This window comes from Trypanosoma theileri (assembly GCF_002087225.1).
Source record: "Trypanosoma theileri isolate Edinburgh chromosome Unknown TM35_Tth_6_V1, whole genome shotgun sequence".
Taxonomy (NCBI): domain Eukaryota; phylum Euglenozoa; class Kinetoplastea; order Trypanosomatida; family Trypanosomatidae; genus Trypanosoma; species Trypanosoma theileri.
Window position 1 is genome coordinate 669,174 of NW_021639848.1, and position 25,398 is coordinate 694,571.

At 36.5% G+C, this 25,398-nt stretch overlaps 12 protein-coding genes across 12 annotated transcripts; all 12 read right to left on the reverse strand.

Annotated features, from left to right (window-relative positions):
• Positions 1-140: 140 nt before the first annotated feature.
• TM35_000063670 (uncharacterized protein) lies at positions 141-2,297 on the reverse strand (the record flags this gene model as incomplete). The annotated part of the gene is made up of 1 exon (XM_029023404.1): positions 141-2,297. One exon carries the CDS (start codon positions 2,295-2,297, stop codon positions 141-143), a length of 2,157 nt encoding a protein of 718 aa, XP_028885428.1.
• A 702-nt stretch (positions 2,298-2,999) lies between these two features.
• TM35_000063680 (GINS complex subunit 2) lies at positions 3,000-4,154 on the reverse strand (the record flags this gene model as incomplete). Its single annotated transcript, XM_029023405.1, has 1 exon — positions 3,000-4,154. One exon carries the CDS (start codon positions 4,152-4,154, stop codon positions 3,000-3,002), a length of 1,155 nt encoding a protein of 384 aa, XP_028885429.1.
• A 740-nt stretch (positions 4,155-4,894) lies between these two features.
• On the reverse strand, positions 4,895-6,109 carry TM35_000063690 (putative UDP-N-acetylglucosamine-dolichyl-phosphate N-acetylglucosaminephosphotransferase; the record flags this gene model as incomplete). Its single annotated transcript, XM_029023406.1, has 1 exon — positions 4,895-6,109. The coding sequence occupies one exon, from the start codon at positions 6,107-6,109 to the stop codon at positions 4,895-4,897; it is 1,215 nt and encodes a 404-aa protein (XP_028885430.1).
• Positions 6,110-6,752: 643 nt separating this feature from the next.
• On the reverse strand, positions 6,753-7,499 carry TM35_000063700 (uncharacterized protein; the record flags this gene model as incomplete). The annotated part of the gene is made up of 1 exon (XM_029023407.1): positions 6,753-7,499. The coding sequence occupies one exon, from the start codon at positions 7,497-7,499 to the stop codon at positions 6,753-6,755; it is 747 nt and encodes a 248-aa protein (XP_028885431.1).
• An 895-nt stretch (positions 7,500-8,394) lies between these two features.
• On the reverse strand, positions 8,395-10,089 carry TM35_000063710 (flagellar associated protein; the record flags this gene model as incomplete). Its single annotated transcript, XM_029023408.1, has 1 exon — positions 8,395-10,089. One exon carries the CDS (start codon positions 10,087-10,089, stop codon positions 8,395-8,397), a length of 1,695 nt encoding a protein of 564 aa, XP_028885432.1.
• Positions 10,090-10,794: 705 nt separating this feature from the next.
• TM35_000063720 (DNA-directed RNA polymerase) lies at positions 10,795-11,277 on the reverse strand (the record flags this gene model as incomplete). Its single annotated transcript, XM_029023409.1, has 1 exon — positions 10,795-11,277. The coding sequence occupies one exon, from the start codon at positions 11,275-11,277 to the stop codon at positions 10,795-10,797; it is 483 nt and encodes a 160-aa protein (XP_028885433.1).
• An 837-nt stretch (positions 11,278-12,114) lies between these two features.
• TM35_000063730 (uncharacterized protein) lies at positions 12,115-12,768 on the reverse strand (the record flags this gene model as incomplete). Its single annotated transcript, XM_029023410.1, has 1 exon — positions 12,115-12,768. One exon carries the CDS (start codon positions 12,766-12,768, stop codon positions 12,115-12,117), a length of 654 nt encoding a protein of 217 aa, XP_028885434.1.
• Positions 12,769-13,288: 520 nt separating this feature from the next.
• Positions 13,289-13,858, reverse strand: TM35_000063740 (uncharacterized protein; the record flags this gene model as incomplete). Its single annotated transcript, XM_029023411.1, has 1 exon — positions 13,289-13,858. One exon carries the CDS (start codon positions 13,856-13,858, stop codon positions 13,289-13,291), a length of 570 nt encoding a protein of 189 aa, XP_028885435.1.
• Positions 13,859-14,478: 620 nt separating this feature from the next.
• On the reverse strand, positions 14,479-15,018 carry TM35_000063750 (uncharacterized protein; the record flags this gene model as incomplete). Its single annotated transcript, XM_029023412.1, has 1 exon — positions 14,479-15,018. One exon carries the CDS (start codon positions 15,016-15,018, stop codon positions 14,479-14,481), a length of 540 nt encoding a protein of 179 aa, XP_028885436.1.
• An 862-nt stretch (positions 15,019-15,880) lies between these two features.
• On the reverse strand, positions 15,881-18,502 carry TM35_000063760 (uncharacterized protein; the record flags this gene model as incomplete). Its single annotated transcript, XM_029023413.1, has 1 exon — positions 15,881-18,502. The coding sequence occupies one exon, from the start codon at positions 18,500-18,502 to the stop codon at positions 15,881-15,883; it is 2,622 nt and encodes an 873-aa protein (XP_028885437.1).
• Positions 18,503-19,072: 570 nt separating this feature from the next.
• On the reverse strand, positions 19,073-20,689 carry TM35_000063770 (uncharacterized protein; the record flags this gene model as incomplete). Its single annotated transcript, XM_029023414.1, has 1 exon — positions 19,073-20,689. One exon carries the CDS (start codon positions 20,687-20,689, stop codon positions 19,073-19,075), a length of 1,617 nt encoding a protein of 538 aa, XP_028885438.1.
• Positions 20,690-21,597: 908 nt separating this feature from the next.
• On the reverse strand, positions 21,598-25,245 carry TM35_000063780 (glycosyl hydrolase-like protein; the record flags this gene model as incomplete). The annotated part of the gene is made up of 1 exon (XM_029023415.1): positions 21,598-25,245. One exon carries the CDS (start codon positions 25,243-25,245, stop codon positions 21,598-21,600), a length of 3,648 nt encoding a protein of 1,215 aa, XP_028885439.1.
• Positions 25,246-25,398: the final 153 nt, after the last annotated feature.

Consider the following 25,398-nt stretch of genomic DNA (forward strand, 5'->3'; position numbering starts at 1 on the left):
TTTTTTTTTTTTTTTTTTTTTTTTTTTTTTTTTTTTTACTTTTTTTTTTATTTTTTACTATTGTTGTTTTTTCCCTTTCTTTTTTTTTTTCTCATATGCTGAGCAATAAAGAGAAAGAGAAAGAGAGAGAAAGAGATGGACTAATCCTCCAGATCCACACGAGTGTCCCAGCCTGAACGGCGAAATGGATTGATACTACTTCCTGCGGCCCCTGGTGTTGAGCGGGGTCTATACACTACATGATCATAGTCAAACAGTGGTTGACGCTTGGGAGCCTCAGCCGTCACTTGCGAAGAGTCTTTCTTATCATTATCCACACTGAAACGAGAAATGCTGGTACGTGGAAGTGAGGCATTTAAACGTTCCAAATCATCTGAAACAACCACCATTTCACCATTCGTAACAAAAGGAGAAATCACATCTGGATATGGTTGAGATTCTTTTGTCATTTCTCGTCCACGATAAAAGTTTGTCCATTTCTTTACACGACGGGATTTTCCTTGAATATCAAATCCATCCACAACGGCAATCTCCGCTCTTGCGGTTCCCGTTTGCGTTCTAAAGCCATACACACAGGATATTTTTACCTCAAGGAAGGTACGACAGGCATATCCTTTCGTAATAAGTGTCAATGGAGTATTATTAGGAAGAACCAGTTGAGATTCGGGAATACCAAATCTGTGTTCACGGCAAGCATGATCTCGCATTACCTTTTCTCGTAAAACGGTTCTGTATTCACAAGATTCGGCTTTTGAACTCATTCGAACACGGTTTACAAGTAGAAATACAACCTTTGTAATAGATGATAGACCCCGTGAGTTATCAATAACAGCACGGAAAGTAACCGGTTGACCTCGAACACAGATAATGGAATGTATTGCAAGAGAAACAGAGACGATACCTCTCTTAAATATACTTACAATAGGTACATCAAGTTTATATGCCCACATTTCTCCATCAGAATAGGCTGGATCCACATAAATTAATTCATCCATATTATCATCTTGCTGACCTTGTAGTTCTTGTTCCCGTTGTCGTCGCTCTTCTTCTTGTTGTTCTCTGAAAAGTCTTTCCTCCCTTGTTTGAAAATCTTCTCCGTCTGGTGGTATATTTTCACCGTTTTCTTGTGAAGCATTTTCATTTGACATTTCATCAATCCTTCCTTCGCTTTGATTGCTATGAATATCTCCATTGGTGAATTCATCATCTTCATTATTATCAACCTTTACGTTATTGCCATTATTGCCGCCCCCATTATGTTCTGCAGTCAAGTTTGCAGAGTCTTCCCATTGTTCCATGCCTTTACTGTTCTTATTTTTCTTTTTTTCCATTTTTTCTCTCTTTTTCCTCTCCTCCTTCTCCCTTTTTCTTTCTTTCTTATCATCCTTCTTCTTTTCCTTTTCCTTTTTCTTTTTCTCCTTGTTTTCTGATTCGTGTGCTGCTACTCCATAACTATTCGGGAAAGGAGTTTGAGAAGCATCATCTTCATTGATATTATCTTCTTCATTTTCAGCAGTATCATTTATTTCAGCTTCATTGTATAGAGAAAATTGATGATCAATAAGATAAGATTTGCTACCACTGCTTACCTGATTTTCATCATTATTCTCATCATCATTATTCTCACTCTCTTCTTTACCTTCCCGTAGAGACATTGACTCTTCACATGCGAGAAGTTCAATACTTGATGATCGTACACGTGGATCTACTTTTCTGTGTACGGCAATCCACTGTAATGGATTTACTGGTAACATTCGTAGTGTAAAATACGTTCGGTCCTTCCCTCGAACACGTGACCCAGAATATAATTTCGTTTTTAAACAATATGTAAGTTTAGAAAATCCACTTCCTCTATGATCTTCATAGGAGGGTGGTAAAATATCTGGAAGGACTACACTGAATGGGAAGGTGTAGGTACCAGGCATCAGTCCCACAGTAACCATACTAGAACCACCTTCACCTGTATCTACAGTACTTCCATCCGCATCACTCCAATTTTCACTGGAATTTCTCTCAGAATAGATGAGTGCTTCTCCCGGAGGGGGATTACCAGCCACAATAACACGTCGTTTATAATACTTGGTAACGCGAGTTTCAGAATCAAAGCGCCATCCTATTGTGGTACCAAACCGGGTTTTCTCCTCTGAAGTGATTACGGCCTCCAGTAAAGAGTACTTGATGGGATCATTTACAATAATTTCAATAATTCCCCGTAAGGTGTCACCTGGATAATAGTGCAGGTGTTTTAGTAACACACGAAATGATTCCAAGTGTCCTGAATGTCGCCGAAAGTCCATTTCTTTTTTTTTCTTTTTTCCTGTTTTTTTTTGTTTCTTTCTTTCTTTTAATCTACTAAATAACTTTCTCTTTTCACACCTTTCCTTTTCTCTTGTTTTGTTCCTTCTGTTTGTTTTTTTCTCCTTTTGCTTTTTTCTCCTTTTTTTTTGTTTTTTTTTGTGGTTTCAACGTTGAGAACTTGTAGTCCAATACTACTTGCCGATCAGCGTATATATATATATATATATACACGGATATAGATATGGAGATCCCTTCTCCTCGTTCGAGAATCTCCTTGTTTTATTCCCTTTTACACTTTGCACAAATACCCTGTGGGCTAGTGCTCCGAGTACCTTCTCTCTTCCTCCAAGGGAAAACAAAACAATAAAAATAAAGAATAAAAAGAGAAAAATAAAAAGATAAAAAGGTCATGGATGTATATATACAAAAAATAAGTTATCCCATATGAAAAACGCACTGTACGATAGAGAATGTAAAATGGAATAATTAAAGAAATGATTTAAAGGGTGTAAGAAAAAAAAAAATAATAATAAAAAAAAAAAAAAAACGGAAGTAAATTCCAAATATTTGCTTACAACCACTTTAGTACAAAAAAAAAAAAAAAAAAAAAAAATCAACACGACACACACAAAAAAAAAGAAAAACAAGTTTCACTTTCACTACCAACAACAATACACCTTTTTTCTTTTTTACCTTATCTTTTATGTCTGTCGAAGTGTACGTCGCTTCTTCACTGGTGGAGATAAGGCGTCCACTGTAACGTTTGTTAATGTGTCTGTGGCATCTGTGACGGAGGAAACACTCGTTCCCGTTGCTCCTGTTGGGGTTTGACTAAACAATGTGGATTCCACTTCCGACTGTTGTTGTTGTTGTTGTTGATATTGTTGTTCCGTCATACTCATACTCGTTGTCATTGTTGTGGTAGTAGTTCTTCTCCCCCGCTCCATTGTTGTTGCTGTTGTTGTTGTTAACATCTCCTCTCCACTATGTTGTGTTGTGGTCGTGATGGATGGTGTTTCCATTCCACTCCCGCTTCCATCTGTACTGATGCCCATTCCCATTCTTGTATGGATGTGAACAGCACTCCCACTATTATTACTATTACTACTGCGGGCGGGCGTGTATTGTTGCTCGAGTGGAGCCCCCACGCGGTGTTCACGGCGGCGGTGCATCTCCGCGGCTTGGCGCAACACCACCGCAAAAGAGGCGCGGAGATATTCGAGTTCGTGATGGACGATATTTGTGAGTTTAATGCCGGGAATAAACACCGGCGAACCCTCCGCCTCAAACACAGCCATACTTCGCTGCAGTTTACGCCGCCGCGTCGCCTTTACTTCCGCCACTAAACGAACAACTTCTGAAACCTGCGGGACATCCTCCGCAGCCGCACTGTTCTCACACAATTGTTTGACAACTTCAAAGAAATAAAAGGGAAGAGCCTCAAATGTGGCATCATTCGCCTTTTCACGCTCCAACACATCTCGCAAGTATGGAACCACAAGAAATGGTGGTGGTGTAATAGTGCAGGTGTCGGTTTGGCGAATGTGAAGTGCGAGCCAAAGAGGAACTTCCACCGGGTAATTTGGTGTGAAGGGACCATACCGGCCGCCAAATGCGGTATTCACGCGCGGCATGGTGAACCGCGGTATCATCGTTACTGTTACTTCCATTGCCGCAAAAGAGGCAAAGTGATAGGCCGTGAAACTATCACTTTTACCCTTATGATGATGATTACTATTATTATTATTATTATTATTATTATTATTATTATTACTGGTATTCTTTGTAGTGGTGATGCCTGTGGAGGTGGGGTTTCCACCAGAGAATGAAGAAGTTGTAGGTGTCTCACTACTCATCTTTTACAGAATTTCTTTACTTCCCTGCCTCTTTTTTTATTTTTATTGTGCTTCTTCTCTTGAGGTCTTGGTTTCTGACTGAGGGCAAAAAATAAAGAAAGAAAAGAAAAGAAAAAGAAAAAACACATAGATGTTTACATATATATATATATATATATAGTGATTGTAATAGTAATAATAATAATAATAATAATAATAATAATAATAATAATAATAATAATAATAATAATAGGGATAGCAAAAAGGCCCATACAATAAACATACCAATTAATATTCTCTAGTAAGGACCAGATTCTTGTAGAAGCTACGAATGGACACATGTTAGGATTCCGTAACCAACAGGACCTTTCCCCTGTAAACAATATAGTAAAAGGGAGGGGGATGTGGTGGTGTATGAATAGAATGAAAGAAATTTAAAAAAAAGAAAAAGAAACTTCTTTTGTTCTCTTTCGTTTCATTTCTTTTTTTTTTTCTTATTTCTTTTCATAATCAAATGCAAATCATATTAAAGGAAATCCCTCAGTATACACACAGACAGACAGACACAGACACAGACACCCTACCCATCAATCTAAACGCCCATTCAACTTCACAAATTGAATTGCATGCTCGTTTTTTTTTTTTTTTTCTTTTCTTCTTTTCTTGACGTTCTTGTTCGTTTTCGTTTTCTTTCTCCTTTAATTATAATCATCATTAATAATAATACTCTTCTGCACTAATTTTTCTTTGTTTCTTTTTTTCTACTCCACTTGTTCATATAAATAAGATGCAAAAAGATACCGGATGAGAAGTGCCAAAACACAAAATCCCACTTGAATCCTTAGAACCATTCTTGTCAAGACCTCCTCCCGCATATCTCCATACCACCATAAGATAAGATTCAAAAGCGTATAGTTTTTACTATTTTGCAAAACATCCCGATGAGAATCCCATGTTGGTACTCGATGCCGTGGACAAGGAATAATATGAAATAATTGTGGTAATGAAAGAATAAAATTTATAATTTGTGGGGCAAAAAACAACATGAGGGTTTTACTATAATGTCCAGTAATTCCAGCCACAGAGAGTACAGTGCCGGCAAAATAGGTATAACTATCCCCAACAAAGATACTGGCAGGATATTTATTATAATGCCAAAGGGCTAAACTCACACCTACAAAAGGGACTAATAATCCAATCGCCATGAGTTGATGCATAGATCCATTATCTGTAGAATTACAATCATGATTAAATCCTCCTTCTTTATGCTCTAAACGAAGTTGAAGAATATTATGTAAAATACAGGCTACCGCAATAATAATACTTTGACCCACTTCTACACCATTTACACCAGCAAGAATGTTAATACTATTCGTGCAGAAGATACACAACAAACTGAGATACAAAAGGTATAAACCACCCAAATATAATAAAGAAGTACCTAAATAAGGTACCAATGGAAGTGGAACAGCAATAGAAACACTCCCATCATATGTTAACACTAATGGAAGTGAACCAATAGCAGAAAGTAACAGTTTATGTCGCCAACGTACATCCAATACATCATCTACAAATCCAAGTAATAACATGACAGTTATGGTGGTTACTGCCCCATCCATTTGCCGTGATTTGGATGGACCAAATGCTAATAATATCTCTGGTACTAATACACATAAATACACCGCCCCGGCGAGAATACCAAGTGACTCGGGTACAACAAGTCGCTTATCGGCATCACTAAGTAACTCATGCGGGGTCGACGTAATCTTCTTTCGCTGCTCGGCGGTTGATTTGTTAATATCAACACCACAGATACGACGTTGTAATAACTTTATACGGGCTTCTGGTATAAAGTGTACCGTAGCAGTGTAGGCTACCACACCGGCGAGTATAGCAACAAGGAGATCTACAACATGTAAGTATATGGAGATGAGGATAACTTTTGTAGTATCAGCAAAGTTGTATGAAGTCTCCATCGCGTAATAGTAACACACAGCTGGCAAAGACACACACACACTCACAGAGAGAGAAAGAAAGAGATTGAGATTGATAAATAATAATAATAATAATAATAATAATAATAATAATAATAATAATAATAATAAAGAAAAAAATAAAATAAAAGGAGGAAAAGAAACCAAAGAAAGAAGAAGTTTTCCCTAAATTACTTGGTAATATTCAACTCCCTTGCGTTGTGTTAGACTTTCCCCGATTTTTTTTTCTTTTTTTTCTTTTAATTCCTTCCTTCGACGATGTACAGTTTTTCCTCCCTTTTTTTTTTTTTCTTTGTTTGTGTCCGCCTAATTCAATTAGTCCTACACCGGCACACGTTCACTGAGAAAAACAAAGAAAGAGAAAAGTAAAAAAAAAAAAAAAATGAAAATAGGTAGAAAAAAAAATAATAACATTTCAGTATATAAACCCAAATAAGCATACCATACATATATAATGTTTGTAAATATATTTTATCCTTATTTCATGTTTTAATCAGTATGTACTCCTCTCCAACCCCTCATAGAGAGAAATATAAATATATAAATATATAATGTATAGGCAGAAAGAATGAGTAAAGTAAAGTAGAGTAATAGAAAACGTATGTATGTGTGTATATTTCTTCTTTCAATCATCCCAAACATCTGGATTACTGTTAAACAAGGAACCACCTCCTCTTTTCCGCTTCATTTTATTACCTTTCGCATTCTTCATTGCGGATTCCATATCCTCTTCCTCTTCCGTTGCCATTCCGCTACTCTTCCCATCATCCAAATCATCACTAGATGTAAGTTCTTCTTCTTCCTCTTCTTCCTCTTCCTCTTCTTCATCATCAGAGATATTATCTATATCCTTGGCAATGGATTGATGACTCTTCTCTCCACGAGCCACTTGCCGTAAAGCCCAAAACTTCTGCGATCGTGATGGTGTGAGGCGGGCGAGAAACGCTGCCGTCTGTCGAAGCACCTCCGCCGAAACGGAAGGATCGTCTTCACCTTCCTCAAGCGGAACTATCATATCTGTTGTTTTCAACATCTTTGTTTGTGTTTCTACGGCTTCTACAGGCTTTTCTTTTTTCAAAGAAGTAGAAGGGGTTGTCTTGGTCTTTTTAGACTTTTTTGATTTATCTTTTCTAGTAGATATTGTCTGTTTAGCAGAAGCCACTGGAGAGGCGGAGGGTTTCGTATCACTTTGGTTTTCTGAAGGTAAAGAGGTTGTGCCGGTTGTTAAATCGCCAAGAAACAATGCGGCTGTTTCTTTTTCTGTTAACATTGCCGAACATTGTTTATCCTTCTGTGAATGTGATTTCACTGTTTCTAACTTGGGGGCTTTTAGTCGTCTTGTTGTTGTCTTCTGCGGTCGTTTCTGTCCCATTACTTCTTTTTTTTCTCGTTCCTTTAGAGAAACAGAAAAGACAAAGAGACAGAGACTTAACTAGTTTTTTTTTTTTTTTTTTTTAATGAGGTGGGGAAGAGCAAGCTAATGTGTTATTCCTGCTTCCCTTACTTTATAATAATATTAAAATAAAATAGACCCAAAGAGAAGAAAGAAATAAATTAAAAAAAAGGAGATAATGATAAATAAAATAAAGGAAAGAGAGAAGAAAAATAATCAGAGGGAAAATATATCCTAACCCAATACAATATAAATTGTATTTGGGTAGTCTCTCTATATCCTTTTTTTTTTCTTTGCATTTTTATTTTGTTTCTTCTCATTGTATTTATGAGTTGCACTGAATTACATATGATGAGCATAACACATGTTGATGGAAAGAAGAAAAAGATGATGATGAAACTGTAATAAACAAAAGTTGAAGGAAGAAAAGAAGAGAGATAAAAAGATAGAAAGAAAGAGACGTATATATGGAACAGAGGTCCTCACGATACATTCGCAAATTCATTTGTCTGTTTGTTTGTTTGTTTTTTTTTTGTGTTATTCAATGTTGAACGTTTTACAACGACTTCACTTTTATCATCATTTCAGAAGCAACACGTTCGTTACTTTTCTTTTTTTTTTCTTCTGCTTCACTGTTCCATATAATATAGATCATTGCAAATTTCCACATATTTAATCCATCTCTCACTCTTTCTCTTTTTTGACTCTGATCACACAGAGAAGCTTTATTTTATAATAATAAAGCGTCCCATGTATTTCTCTCTCTCTCTAATATTTCCTTCCTTTTTCTTCGGTGGTTACATAAAACACCGGCAGGGTTCATTTTCAAAAAGAAAAGAAAAAAAAAAAAAAAAAACCCACCATTCAACCTTCTCTACGCCTTTTCCACCTTACGTTTACGTCTATTCTTCTTCTTCAATACGGTGAGGGCATGTCGTGTAAACATACCCTTAATAGCGGACTGAATAACAGAGACGGCCTCATACTCTAAATTTGCCTGTGTCTCCTCTGCGTTCCTCTGAGCCTCTTGTTGTTGCAACTCGGCGTCCCTCTGCGCTTTGAGCATCAACTCCGTCTCCTTCTCCGCCGTGGCGCGCTGGAGTCTCTCCGCGCACTGCTGCCGCATCTGCTCCACGTCAATCTTGCGCGCCTCCACCCGCTTGACTTCTCCCTGATTTTTTCTATCCCAGAGCCCGGCGAGTTCGTCCATCGCCGCTGTGCGCTCCCGCAGGTGGTCGGTGAAGTCGGCGTGCGCTTGAGTCTCCGCGACCGCCTCGCGCCCGGCAGCCCGCGCCGCCTCGACGACTTCCCGCGCGGCCTCCCGCGCCTTCCGACCCGCCGCCTCCGCCGCCGCCGCGACCGCCGCGCGGACATTCGCCCCGTCGTCCTTCACGCGCCGCCGCTCGTCGCGGAGCCGCCGGCGGAGGGCCGCCACGCGTTGGCGCCGGTCGGCGACGTCCCGCTCGCGCCGCTGCCGCTCCGCCTTGAGGTCGTGCTGCAGCTGCTTGACGTTCTGGTTGAGTTCCTTCTCCTTCAGCACGAGCTCGTCCGCCCAGCGCTGGGCACTCTGCTCGTCCGAGATGAGCTTCGCAAAGCGCTCGTAGTGGGAGGTGAGGGGAATGCGGGGGGCGGCTGGGCCACGGGCCACGCGCTTCATCTGCATCGTGTTGCCAAAGCGGTTCTTTCCCATCACAAGTGTGCCCTCTTTGGACTCCGTCGCCATACTCTCCGAGTCGGCGGAACGGCCGTAGCGGCTGTTCGTGCGGGTGAGGGTGCCAGTGGTGGTGGACTGCTTCGGGGCAGCGTAGCCCGTCGTCAGCTCCCGAACAACAGCTTGTAAGAGTTGAATTAACTCTGACCGTTCATTTCCAACCTTTTTCCAGTTATCCGCATCATTCGGGTTATCTTTGAGTTGAACAAATAGTGCTTTATTGTGTTCACGTAATTTGCGAGAAGTTTGTCTTAGTTCTTCCATAATGGCCGCATTTTCATTATCACGCACAGCCGCAAAACAACTCTTATCTAATTCTGGTTCATTTGGACTTGGATTCGTTTTTTCTGTTTGACGCAGCAATTCACCATAACGTCTCTCCAGACGTTGTTGCTCTACTACCAAGTCTGCCACTGTGGAACGACCACCATGCTGCATTCTCGCCGATACTTCTAATGCCGCATTCATTTCACGAATGGTTCTACGAGACATTTCCTCAGGTCTACCAACAAATAAAGCCGCTTTACGTGGCGTAGTGGATCCTGACGTTTGTGATTGATCCACATTAGCTGTAGGATTCGTACTTGTCGATCCTGTCAGTGCTGGGAGAAACCCACTGGAAGGATTATCATCTGGGGCAGTTGTGTCCAGAAGGCTTAACAGCTCTAACCGCTCCACCGCCTTTTCCAATACAGCCACTACACGGTTAGTGGAGAGAAAAGAAAGTGGTATGGACTCAAACTCATCTTCATGAGTGGTTTGTTGAGTGGCAGTGAAAAGATCAACGGTTTTACTCAGAATAGATGGGCTAACACCCTGTGGGGCATTAGTCTCCTGAATTGTACCTGCTACACTCATATTATTTTCTTCTCTTTTTTTTCTTTCTTTCTTCTTCTTTACAAAGTAAATTCCTTCTTCGCCCGCTATTTTTTTATTCCCAGATAGGATCAAAGACACAGAAAGAACGAAATAAAGAGGGAGTGAGAGTGTGTGAGAGAGAAGGAGAAAAGGAAAAAAAAAAAAAAAAGATCCTTTTGTCTCCTCTCACAATACTTCCCCTCTTTATCAGCTTTAAGAAAAAGAAGAAAAAAGAAAGAAAGAAAAAAGAAAAAGGATATTTAGTTCAAAAAAACATGTACAATAGAGAAAAATAAATAATTACTATTCACTCTCATTCCCCAGAAAATCTTGTAGGGATTAGAGTTGTGCAAAAGAACTGTAATGACTAAGATTGTCATATTTGCACTTTTTATCTGCAGTGAATACAAAAGAGTACCCTTTCTCTTTAATCAGGAAACCACACATACACACATATACACATATATATATACACATACATATATATATATACACACATATATATACACAGAGAGAGAAACGCAGAACAACAACAACAACAACAAGAACAATATGTATCATTTTTTTTTTTTTCCTTACAACAATTCATATGTATATCTAAAGTATATGTTGGTACAGTATGTGTAGGTCTCCACAAGGGTATTTATACGAACTCGAGAATTTACAATAAAAAAAAAAGATAAATAGAATAAAATATAAATATATTTAAGAATTAAGTTGCCACTCGGATTGACACTTTGTGCATTGATAAAATATAGTTTGACCTTCATCTGCGCTTCTTGTTTGTCTTGCGAATACTTTACACTGCCGGTGTACTCCACAATTCTCACAAAACGCCTCTTCCAATACACGATTGTCAACTTGTGTGATTCCCACAGTTGTCTCTCCTCCTTCTGCCGCATTTATTTTCTTTCTTCTTGCGATTACTTCCTCCTGTGCGGCTCGTATTTCCGCTGGTGTAAACAAGAGAGCCGCGGAAGTGTTATTAGAAGCCTCAAACATATAAGCATTATCATAATAGTGATGATGATGATGATTTCCGGGTTCGGATGTCTGCATACTACCACAGTGTTGACACCAATTGGTGGATGAGTGTGGATTGTTATTCTGCTGAGATACCCACTGTCCACAGACCGCACAGTATGTGGAGCCCAATGCAAGAGCACGTGCAGAAGTGAAAGTAGACATTTATTTTATTTTATTTTATTTTATTCTTCCTCTTCTTTTCTTGTGTTACCGTTAAATCTCTTTTATTTGTTTTGGTCTTTTTTTTTTTCTTTTTTTCTTTCTTCTTTTCTTTTTTTTTTTTTTTTTTTTTTTTGGTTTCTCTTTCACTGGCCCACAAACCACTATTACTTACTATTACTGTATCTTCACTCGAGAAAATACTCTTTTGTTTTTTTTTTTAAGTGTTGTATAGAATAATAATAATAATAATAATAATAAATGTAGATAAATAGAAAAAAAAAAATAAGAAAGAGATATTAACCAAAATAGTAGTCATCACAACAGTAACAACAAAGAGAGAGAAAAAAAAAAAAGCAGAATAAGTAATATTTTATCATTTATTAATATTATCTAACAATGAGAGAATAAAAGGATATTAACATATTCCTTCTTTATCAACATTTTGGGATTATCATGGAAAACAAAAAAAAAAAATACAAGAATAGAGAGATCGATATTCACATTAGTACTGGTAAAGAAGGAAGGAAAAAAAAAAAAAAAAAACAGGGAGAACCCATAATTGAGCCATAAAAGCAAATAAAACAAATAAACAATAAATAAATAAATAAAAAAGACATTAATACCCATCTCTCTCTCTCTCTCCCTCTCTTTCTTTCTTTAAGGTACACACAATAAATCTACTATCGAATAATATCACCTAACTGTGTTTTACCCGAGTGTGTATAGTAATAGAGAGAGAGAGAGAGAGAGAGAGAGAGATGGGGAAAGTTTTTTCTCTCTAACACTCCCCAAAAGAAAAATAAATAAATATGACAACAACATCGTTGTTATTTACTTTCACAAAATACTACTGACGATCATTCCCATTAAGAGCATCACGGCAGCCAAGCAAAACAACGCCGTTCCCCCAGCCGGCATAGAGAATTGAAGACCCGGTGGAATCCGCGTGGGTCTATCATCCACACAGAATCCATTTAAATAAACATAAAAGAGAGTTCCCACGGAGACCGCATTACAAATCACAGTAATCCAACCGAATATCCATACACATAGTAATAGTAATAGGGATCGAATAAAGATAACAGCTATAAGGAAGACAATACTAAATAGGCAGGCAAATATAGAGAACAATGTAAATACTTGGCCCACTTTCATTTTAGATGTAAACTCCTTACAGGGAATATCATCAAAGTTGTATTTTTGAAATACATGCTGCGGGGCAAAACCGTATGGTAACTGAACGGTTAGATCAACGTAGTAGTGAAAATAATCCATTTTAGTCACCCACGTAAAATTTGCCCCTTCTATTGGGACATCCACATCAATTCCGATAAAACCGAGTACGGTTAATTTCGTAATGCGTCTACCACCATAGTTTTTACCGTAAACGACTGGGGATTCAAACAGCGTGATGGAAAAGCCAATAACAATTAATATCCAACTGGCAATAAAAAGAAGCAGCACCGGTATAACCCACCAATTACGACCCATTGTAAATACAAAAGTATATATATATATATAATTATGTATTATCGATATCCCTACAACCTAGAAGAAGTATAAATAATAATAATAATAATAATAAAAGAAAATAGAAGAAAGAAAAAAAAAAAAAATATATATATATGTCAACAAATATAAATAAATATATAAATATAAGTATATTTACACATAAATAAAGTTAAGAACCACAAAAGGGAAGTAAGGAAATATCACACTCAAATAAGTAAACCTATACGCACATAACTATTCATATATATATATATATATACCATAAACAAAAAAAAAAACGGCATTAATGTAAAAAAAAAAAAAAATATGAACAATGATTTTCTGAACATAGCCGCCAAGAGAAAACTTGGGTCAATCACAGCAACAACAACGGTAGAAAGTAATAAATATAAAGAAAGAAAAGAAAAAAAAAACATTGTATGAACACTATTACACTCTCTCCCCATGCAAGAAAGATAATGGGAGGAAGAAGAAGAAGAAAAAAAAAGAAAAAAAGAAATCAAGAAAGTAGTAATGAAAAGACAAAAAGCAGAATAGTTGCCAATAACATTAATGTCTGATATCCCACCCGCAAACGTGAATCTAACTTCAAAGCCTCCAATTTCTTCCACGCGGTGGTCGCATCAACGAGAAAATCTCCTTTACGGAAAATGTGATAATCATATATTAACTCCAGAGCCCCCGCAATGGGCATCATCCACGCCCCCATTAATAAATAATGAAGAATGGCAAAACAACGAATTGTAAATTCCCCAATCACCAACGGGTTGACTTCCTGTTCAAGCTCCATCGCGTTATTCATACGATCCCCATACTCATTGACAAAAATAAAGTGAAAGAGAGATACACAGAAGGCGGCGGTTTGTAAAAGAAAGGCAAGGGCCCAAGTAATCACTTCATGCACAAAGTGACCAAAGAGAACAAGCAGAAAACAAATATGCATAACGGCAAAGAATTGGGCCTGTCGACGTCTCCACGTTGTGTACGGCCGCTGTCGCTGCAGTATGAGTACATTTACCCAATCCACCTGCATAATAAGAGCCTCTCGGAATCGATGCGAAGCATCCATTCTTTTTTTTTTTTTTACAACCTCTTTATTTTTATTTCTTTTTATTTTTGTTTATTGTTTTTTTTTTTACTATTCTTTGGGAGGTGAGGAGAGGAAGGGAGGAGTGGGGGGTATATTTATTATCCCCTTTTTTTCTTTTTTTTTTTTTTTTGGGTTTCTTCTTATTGTTCTTGGTATTGCCTTCTTACTAATATTGAAATATTCCTTTTCTTCCAAATATACTAGTCAGATATAAATATGATCTCGTTCACTTGTTTTTGTTATTTTCCTTTGTATGTGAGTGAGGGAGTGTGGGTTATCTTCCCTTTTTATAAAGAGTGAACGTATCAAGATCTAAAAACAAAAACAAAAGAATAGAGAAATAAAGAAAAAGAATAGACTTTTTTTTTTATGCAACTCGCAACAGCAAGAAGTTTATACACACTTACACAATGAAGATATATATATATATATATATATATATATATATAACTTTCTTTCTCTCTCTCAACTACAATCACCAAATTCGTCACAGCCATCTTTTTTTCTCTTTCTCTTTCTCTTCTCTTTCCATTCCATTCCATCTCTCTGCATTTCCTTCACAACACACACACTTTCTCTCTTCTTCTTATTTGTTGTTATCATTGTTGTTGCCGTTCTGCGGTTGCCTTTCGCCGCACCATTTGTTTCCAATTCTCTGGATACTGTGCGGGGTTCGTGCGGTGGAGTGGCGTTAACACGGTGGGTCCCCGCGGCATCCACAGCCAATTCACAGGTGTGTTCGCCTTGTGCCAGCGAATTAAAAACCGTTTCTTGGCTTTATGATTTTGTTTAAATAGATTCAATGGGAACTTCGGCTCCACATCCCCCAACACCGGCATTAATGGATGTTGAGACCACTCGCGGTGTAATTCCCGAATATGTTGAAAGGCATCTGTGTTGCCGTCCAGCGTGGCTCGCATCATCCACTGCCGCAGTTGGTCATTATGATTGGGTGTGAGCCGCACCGGCCGCGGCAGCCACTCGACTGGTCCCTTATCGTACCAGGCAACATTGTCGCTGGGCTTTGAGCGCATTTTGTTGTTTCTACCAAACCCGCTGCGGCGTGGACGTTGATGGGTTGTGCCGAGAATTGTAAACCGCTCGGGGGTGGCGGTGAGAAGAGCCGCCGTACGCCGCATGGGAACTTAAATAATAGACTCGCAATAATTAAATAAATAAATAAATAAGAAGAAACAGACTAAATAGGTCTTCTCTCTCTCTCTCTCTCTCTATATATATATATATAGTATATGAAGAGAGAGAAGGGTATACCTAATGTATGTATGTATGTATGTATTTAACGTACGCCGTCTACCACTACTATCACTACTACTACAATACTGACTATATGCAGAGAATACGGCTCGTACTATTATTAATAATATTAATATTAATAATAATAATAATAATAATAATAATAGTGGATAGTAATTATAATAAGAGGAGACGGAGGAGGAAGAGGAAGAGAAGGAGATGAAGGAACAGGTGTGCGTTCCCAAAGTAATGTGTCCTTCTCACACCAACTACCCTCCTTATTTACTTCCTCTTCCCATACAGAAGAGAGAAAGAAAGAAAAGGGAAAGAAAGAAATGGAAGAAATAATAAAGAATAAAGAGAGAAAAACAGTAATAATAATAATAATAATAATAATAATAATAATAATAATATGTATACACACACCAAACACAAAGTCTAAGTTTTATATGTATGCAATTAATCTTCTTTTTTTTTTAAAAAAAAAAAAGGGCAAAAGTGCAAAAAAAAAAAACAGAAAAATAAAGGCCTACGGAGAGAAAAAAAAAAAAAAAAAAAAAAAAACCAAAGAAAGAAAGAAATAAATTAAAAAAAAAATAATAATCATAATAAATGTGATAAGAACAACAACAGACAAACCATTATAAAATTGTAAGCCGCTGCAGCAGCACTACTACTCTCTAATAGGAAAAACAAAAAAAAAAAAAATGTTTCTTTTATTTATTTTTATTTATTTTATTTTTTATCCTAATAAAAAAGCTTCTCCCTTGTACGGCGCAGGAATAAACAAATATCCACTCTCCCCACATCTCGAGCCTTTCGAAAGATCCATGCGTACACCCGTTGGTCCATCAACACACTACTCATTCCCTGCTGCTGCTGTTCTTCACCAATACTATTTCTTTTTATTTCTTCTTTTTCTTTTTCTTCTTTTTCTATTATTATTACTGTATCTAACTTGAGCAATAACTGCAGGACTTCATCCCATAATTCCGTATGGACAAGTACTATGAAAACAGCACTATATGCATTTCCAAATCTCGTGGGTTGTTCCATTATACTTATCATCACATCAGACAAAATAGACATGGCTGTTTTATTAGGAATAGAATACATTTCTTCTTTCTGTATATTATTTTCATTGCCTTTCAGAGAGATATTCTTTTTGGTAAGAAAAGGAGATAATAACAGTATGAAAGAGGCCGCACTGTAAACTGGTAATAATAATATGGATGAGGATTGCTCCTTCTTCTTTATTTCCTTCAAACGTGAGAGGAATGTCTCTATCAATCGTAATAGCATCATTCCTTTTTCTTCTTTTTCTTCTTCTTCCACTGTATATATAGAGGGCATAGTTCCCACTGTAATAATTAACTCCACCACCAATGCTAGAAAACACTCTTGTCCTACAATATCATCATTATTATTATTGTTATTATTATTGTTATTATTATTCCCAAATGTTTCCATCATGCTCTTTACAAAAACGCCATCAGGACTAAATAAAGACTCTAATGTATTCATCACATTCTCTCCGAGATGAGAACGGTGAGTCAAGTCACAATATATTCGCATCCACTCAATTTCCACATTAGAAAAACGACTGATTGAATTATTATTATTATTAATATTAGTAGTAGAAGTAGTAGAGATTGGAATAAGGGATCCGTCTTGTAATGCCAATGCCGCATATAGAGAAGCATCCAATAGTGATAAAGATTCATTTCGAAGTAAATCCTTCAGAACATTATCTATAGCCTCTTGTAATGTTATTTTTAGAAATGAGGAATCCATAGATTTATCATTTCTCTGTTCTTCTTCTATTTCTTCTTTTTCTACTTCTTCATTAGATCCATTTTCTCCTTCTTCTTCTTCTCCTTCCTCTGCCGTCTCTCCATTCTCCCATCTTCTCTTTTGGATATTCTTTATCTCTGTAATCTTTTCATCATTTCCACTCTCTCCAGTGTTATCTTTATGAATAAAGCTCACATAATCTCCCAAGGCCAACTCACTTCGATAGGCGTGTCGGCCATAATAAACAGCAGAGAGAAATTCATTCGCAAATTGATGGAGTCGTTCAACATCCGCAGCACTTTGGCACCATACTTCTTCTCTCAATCTACACAAAGACCCATCGGTAGTAGTACTACCATTATTATTATTATTATTATTATTATTATTATTATTATTTCTCTCTTCGACAAATAAAGTACAAAAGAAGAATTGTAATTGAAGAAGAAGATGGAATTCCTTCGCCTCAGCTGCACACTGGGCGAGGGCGAGAAAAACATCTAAATAGGCCTGTAATCCATTTAGTCCTTCCTCATCTTCTCTTTCATGACTGTCACTATTCTTGTTAAGATTACGATTGCTTGGTCGACTTTTGTTATTATTATTATTATTATTATTATTATTATTATTATTATTATTAACAGAGACAACAGTTGAGGAGATGTGCTGCAAGATATCAGAGACTTTATCTTTACTCACATTCTCCCGTACTAAACGATTCCAATCAATTTCAGAGTCTTCCTCTCCTTCTATTGTTGTTCCTGTTGTTTTTGGAAGAAGTCCTAATTGGTATAAACACTCCCAGACAGGAATATACATTTCCTTTAAAAGATAACGCACATAAGGAGATGGATTTACCAAAGGAAGAAAAAGAAGAAAAAAAAGTCCCTCACTTCTCTTTTCTTTTTCCTCCTTTTCCTCCTCTTTCGATAACGGAGTCTCAAGAGCCACAGGTCCAATAAATCTCTCCGGTGATATCATTAAACTTGCATTACTAGAAGGGAGCATAGATTGTACAAAGTCTATATATATACGCAAGTCAGACATTACAGAAAGAGGAATAGGAACTCGTTCTTCCTGTGCAGCCTTACGCAACCAATCTAAAAAATAAGGGAAAGCTCCTAAATGTATATTTTTAGAAATAGCATCGTAAATTAATTCATCTGTGAGAACAAATCCCTGAAGGGCCTCTAAGTTTTTAAGGTTTCGATTCCACACATCTATTTCATCCGCCATATGTGCTGTAATAGGTGTTCCCACAAGGACTCGTTCTTGATTCAAACTCATATTATTATTATTATTATTATTATTATTGTGATGATGATCATGGCTTTTGGATGATGTTAATCCGCCAGAGTGTCCACTACTCTCCGTCTGTTTCCCCTCTTGTTTTTGTTTTTGTTGTTCCAGTACGGCGGTGGATCTTTTAAGAATACGCTGCCGTGCTTGAAAGTAAGTTCCCACATTACGGCTCTTCATGGAGAGAAACTTCTCTTGTTTGAATGGAACTGGTTTGAAGTGTGGAATGGGCTTCACTGCACGCAGCAGCTGAGAATGAGAGAGAATTGTTCTCTGCATTATTCTTTCTTTCTATATATATATATATATATATATATATATATATGTTTTTTTTCTTTCTCTTGGGTTCCTTCTGCACTTTGACTTATCCACAGAAAACGAAGAAAGGGAGAGAAAGAGAGAGAAATGTGTAAAGATGTAATGAAGGTGCTTTATCGTAGGTTGTTAAAAGGTATTTTAAATATCTGCAAAGGATAAAACTAAACATGGATATAAAGAGGACTATATATATATATATAACTGTTTCTGTTTTTTTTTTTTTTTACATTTCTCATCTATCGTCCGCACTTGTAGAAAACTGGGTGGGGAGTTGCAGGCAAACATACACTCTTGCCTAATTCCACTGTACATCACATTTTTTTTTTTCTTTTTTGTTTCTGATCATCATCTTCTCATATACACAATAACTGTATCTATTTCTTCTTCAATCATACAGTCAAACTAATAATAATAATAATAATAATAATAATAATAATAATAATAATAAAAGAAATAATAAAATAAAAAACAAAAGACTCTGTGAAAACAACGTCTTCTTTTATTTTCCTTTTTCTCTACCATCCATCTTCTTTACACTGTCATCATGGACACCAGTGTGCGAAGAGACGGTAAGGACGCTGTTGAGGCATCATCCAATGAGAGAAGAAACCCCAAAGCCCCTGGCGATTTTCTATTCTTTTCCTCTTCTTCCTCCTCTTCGTTGTTTCTTTTCTTATTATTATTATTATTATTATTATTATTATTATTATTCTTTTTCTCCTCCTCTTCTTTTCCACTTAAGAGGTGTTGATGTTCATTTCGCCGTTTCTCTTCACGGGCTTTGAGAAGCGGCCACAACTTCACCATGCGGTCCCGCAGTCGGCTGTAGAGGGCAGGGGAGAGATAATTCCCATAGGCATCCACACACATTATACATTGATCATCCTTCTCATTATCTTTATTATCTTTATTATTATTATTATTATTATTATCTTTATTATTATTATTAGTATTATTTACATTAGTATTATCTTTATTATTATCTTCATTAGTATTATTAGTATTATTATCTTCATTATTCTCCAGTATGTCAAGAAGTCCTTGTAGACTATTATCCTCCGTGATGCCATTCCAACGCAGTACCAACAACTCCAATGGCACCACCGTCGCATCTCTACAAACATCATTATTAACAACTTCAGTATTATCAGTAGTAGTATTAATAGTACTATTATTATTATTATTATTATTATTATTATTATTATTATTATTATTATTATTATTATTATTAGTATTATTAACATTATTATTATTATTATTATTATTATTATTATTATTATTAACACTCTGAAGACGTGGACTGCCCGCTGCCTCTTGTAATAATGCCTGTACGCCTTTATTTCCCAATCGACATTCGGATAAATTCACACGGCGTAGTGAACATTTCGGGTGAAATAACATTTTTCCCACTCGTGTCGCATCTGAGAGTGTGAAGGTATTCCCAGAGAAATCCACAAAATGTAATTCCGCATTCACTTTTCTATCACTCTCTTCTTTTTTCTCTTCTTTTTTCTCTGCTGCTGCTGCTGCTGCTGGTACTTCTTTACTTGTTTCTACATCTCTTGCTTCCATATCGGCCGCATTATTATTATCATCATCCTTATTATTATTATTCTCATTTTCATCATTATTTTTATTATTATTATTATTATTATTATTTTCATTATTAGATGATGATGATGATGATGCCTCTTCTTCTTCTTCTGAAGACCAACTGCAGCCTTTCCCAACCCCGCAGGAATACTCTACCAAATGCAATACATGTGCCAAATAAGTATTCGGCAATTTCAATTGACCGCCCGCCTGTAGACTTCGCAGTGGTAAATGATATAAACATTCCATAAACTTTGCAAATACAGTTTCTGAGATAATCTCTGGTGATAATCTATCAAACATAACACTTCGAATCGTTGTGTTTTGCAATAACGCTTCTCTCGTGTCTGGTAGTAATAACAATTCGGGTTCTACACAAAGAGAGTGTAATCCCTTATCATTACTGCGAATACGTTGAAGAAGTCTAGCCACACCCATTAAACGAAGATGTTTACTGGGCGAAGAAACAGGTAATTTATTTTTCTTTTCCTGTTCTTTTTCCCATTCTTCCTTTTTTTGTTTTTGTTGTTGAGTCTTCTCTACTGCAGTATTCATTTCGGGTATTTCCTTCTCACTTTTTCTTGTTTAGATAACCCCTTTTTTTTTGTATTTCTCGTCTACTCACTTTCTGAGCGTGAGTGGTGTATTGATATCACAGCTCTTTTCTATTCTGTTCTGTACTTCTAGAGGAACTATATATATATAAATAGATAAATAGATTGATTGATAGAGAGATAGAGAAGGAGAGAGAAGAGATTTAAAAAGGAGAAGAAAGGAAAAGAAACACATACTTCGTTCTTTCCACAAAGAGTTCAAAGAAACAAAAACAAAAAAAAAAAAGATCCATAAAGAGAAATAGAGGGGGTAATATTTCTCCACTCCTCTCTCACTCTCTCTCTCTCTCTCTCTCTCTCTCTCTATATATATATATATATATGAGCCATGCAGTAATTTTTTATTTTGAATGATTAGAGGAGAAAACGAGAGAAAAATAAAATAAATAAAAAAACAAATAAAAACTTGCATTAGACAAGTAGTAAAAAGACAACAGGAAAGGGAGAGGAAGAAAAAGGGAGGAAAAATAGAAACCGTTAAAATCACTAGAATGACAAATAACAAAATAAGAAATAAAAAAAAAAAAACAGCAAAAATAAAAAACAATTGTAATTGTGATAATAATTCTCCCTTTAATAATAAAATGGGAAAAAAAAAACAAAAGAAGTCACATCAATATCTTCACATAAGATACCTAGAGAAGTAACGGTATTCTCTTCTGCTAGTTAATAATATCGATACTACTAATACTACTAATACTAATAATCACAATCATAATAACAAAAACCTGTTTGGTTAAACAGTAATAAACAAAAAAAAAAGAAAGAAAGAAAAATAAAAGACATATGAAAGTTCTCTACTTAGTCATTTTTTTTTTTTATATATATATATTCTTAGAAACTTCATAACTATGGATTTAAAAACACTCTGATTGCGTTTCGTTGAGTCATTGGATTAGTGCCATCTCCCCCGTTTAGATCTTTCTTATTATTATTATTATTATTATTATTATTATTATTATTATTATTATTATTCTGATCCAATGGGGTATCATCATCATCTTCCGATAAGAAGGATATACTCGTATCTGCTATCTCCACTATGTGCGGTGTCACCTTTTCCATGGTAAGCAAATCCCCATGATTATCCACAACTTTTCCGTTATCCAACAAAATACCCGTTTCCCCTTCAGCCGCAAATAATAACCGTAATCGTGTGAGATAATAACCATTCTGTATAGATCCATCTATATTATCACTTTGAAGACGATTTCGTACTTCTCTGCAGGAAGAAGAAGAAGAAGAAGAAGGTCGCCAACGTACCATAAAGAGATTCGAATCTGGCATTAATATACATTCAAATAACATGACACAATGTACTTGATTGTTTTTATCCTTCTTCTCATGATAGTTTACATAACTACTCCCATCATCTAGGAATAGTTCCCCACGAGCAAGTAAATGAGTTTGATGTTTTTGTTGTTTTTCTAAGATTGGCATGAGACTTGGAAGTGCTATCGTTAAAGTGTAATTAGCCACATCATGTGTACTTCGCATCTTGCTAACATCTGTATATGTAGAAACAATACTTCCCACACGTTGAAAGAGTGGAGTCATTAAACTTTCTGATAATAATGAATATGAAATCTCTATAGAGGTTTTAAAAATGGAATGTGCTTTCACTAATGTTCCTGTCCAATAATTATATAAATCCTCTGGAGGCATATGAATAACAATTGTACGACCTTCTCGTTTTTCCACTCCTGTTAATGGTGTTAATACAGGAGCCACAAATAAATCTGGTCCAAGAAAGAATTGTTGGGTTAACATTATCGGTTCCACCCGTGTGAGTTCCTCCTCTGGATAGACAAAGAATAATGGACGCATAATTAACTCTCCATAAAAATGTGATCGCCAAAAGAGTGTATAGAGAGTTGGTAAAAGTGTATATCGAAATTGAATCGCATCTCGAATACGGGCATGTATAGATGGAGAAAGATCCCAACTCTCCCGTAATGGAACTCCCGCAGCCGCATTACTACGAAAGAAGGGAAGAAATACACCGAGTTGATACCATCGAAGTAATAATTCCTCCTCTACTGAATACCAGAAACCACCAACATCCACACCAACAAAGGGAATACCCGCTATACTATGCGTTAAACAAGTTTCTACACTTTCTTGTAGACCTTTCCATCCACCTTGTTCATCTTTTCCATCTCTATTTATTATATATGGAGCTATACGAACCGCCGCATATCGTTGTATTCCTGCAAAGAAAGATTCCGTTATTACAAATGGTCTTCTATAGAAATGTGTTCGGCGTAATTGACCATTAAAGGCTGCCATTGCATGCAGCATTCCATATACATTATGCACTTGTGCATGTTGAACAGCACCCATGTGTCCTGTTTTCATTGGAAGACTTCCATATGCAGTGCCTTCTACTATAGGTGTATTCCCTTCTAAACTAAGAAAGGTATGATTGGTGGATCCAATAAATCGTTTATATTTTAATAATCCACTATACCAATGTCGAGCTGAGGGACTGAGAAAGTCTATCCAAGCTCCCATACATCCACGAACCACTTTACTACCTTGAGAAGTAGAAATTGGAGTTCCTGTTAAAGCCATATATGGAACATCAACTTCCGCATCTGTAGTGACAAAATAACTATTATCTTTTCCCTCAAGATAAGGTGGAAAACGTGCATCTATACGTACATATGGAACCGTAGAAATAACAAGAAAACGACCTCCATCACGCCAAAGTTGTTGTTGAAGTCTTAATGGATCTGGAAAATGTGTGGTATTCCATGTAAAGATACGTTGATCATTAGCGCTGGAAAGAAAACTAACACCAAGTGTATCTACAGGTATATGTTCCCGTTCAAATTTATTACTTAACTCTATAAGTTTACTACTATCTTTATAGTCATTATGTGCATGATGATAACCAAGTGCAAAGCGTGGTGGAAACATGGGGAATCCTGTTAATGTGTAATATTGTTGTAATACATCTTCAGGTGTTGGTCCTGGTAATAAATACAATCGTGTGGCTCCCGCGGTATTAACAAATGTAATACTTGTTCGACCATGACGATTATAGGATTGTGTTTCCACACGTAGTGGAGAACCATTTAACCAAAGAATACCCACTGTATATTGCTTCCACATATCCTCTTCATTGTTGTTATTCTCCCCAGTACTAGTATTATTATTATTATTAGTAGTAGTAGTACTAGTAGTAGTATTGGCATCAGTATTAGTATTGGTATTATTATTAATATTATTAATATTGGTATTTTCCGGTATAGAATTATATCGTCGTGCACGTCCAATAGCGTAAACAAGTGGAACCGTTCCACTCCCTCCCAATCCCAAATGAACAGTGGAATCCATTGGAATAGAATTAAATAGATGATACTTGGTATTCTCTTCTAACATCATTCCACTTGAACGTGAGGGTAAACCATAGAAACGTACTCTACTCTCCGGTGTAAAAGAGAATTCCCCAGCATTAAATTCCCCATGTTGTTCCAATACATCTTTTTCCTCTTCCTCTTCCAAAGCCTTTTTACCCCTCTTTATCGTATCCTTCACATTATAGAGAGAGAAACGCACTGTTAAGGCAGTGGAGTTCCATTCCCAATAGGAATATCCCTGTAAAGCCTTTGCTTCGTGAGGAACACATCGCAGGAGTGGAGTGGAAGATGAGGGGAGACGCCAAATCACACGATGTAAAAAATCCGCATATTCATTTTCTTTTTCTCTCTCCATAATTACTTGACGAACACGTTGAAGTCCAGTATCTTTCTTATTATTTTTATTATTATCAGGATCATCTTTATTATTATCATTATTCTCCAATATCTCCTCAGGGAAATAGGAAACCGGAGATATACGTGATTTAAACCCAACAATATAAGAATATCCCCTCTTACACTTAGAGGCCAAAGAAGAATCCCTTCCATATCTCAACAACTTTTCTCCTTTTTCATTATTATTATTATTATTATTATTATTATTATCATCATCTCCTGCTGGCCCTTCTTCCTCTTCTTTTTCTTTTTCCTTTTCTCCATCCTTTATCTCATCTTGTTGTTCAGGTCCGGGAAATTCATCATCCTCTTCCTCTTTTTCTTTTTCCTCTTCCTCTTCACACTGGCGAGGTCGAGTTCTAAAGAAATCCAAATTCACCGTCACTACATTCACATTTTGATTATTATTATTATCATCATCTCCCGGTAAAGTCTTTTCCACCACGTGGCACATCTCTGTAGAGATCATATCATCCAGTTTAAAAAGATTCTTGGGATTTGATGGGGTTTCCTCAGGCAATTCCGCATTACCAAGTCGTTCTTCTTCTCGATTAATTTTTACTTGTCGTTTCGCTTCTTCTTCTTCTTCGTTTTCTTTTTCTTCTTTCAGTTTCGCCGCAGCGGCAGGGTCTATTTTTGTTTTTGTTGTTGGTGGAGAAGAAGGAGGAGGAGGAGGAGTTTTTCTTTCCCCAATCTCTTCTTTTTCTGGTTTGGAATCATAAGTTCCTCCTATCATGTAGGTGTGAAGAGCGAATAAACACATTAGTAAGAAGAGTAATATAAACATAAAAATTAGACGTCGTTGCCATCTATACAAGTGACGGCGTCTGAGATTAGAGACACCCACATGATGTTTCATTTTGATCCTTGACAATCTTTTTTTTTTTTT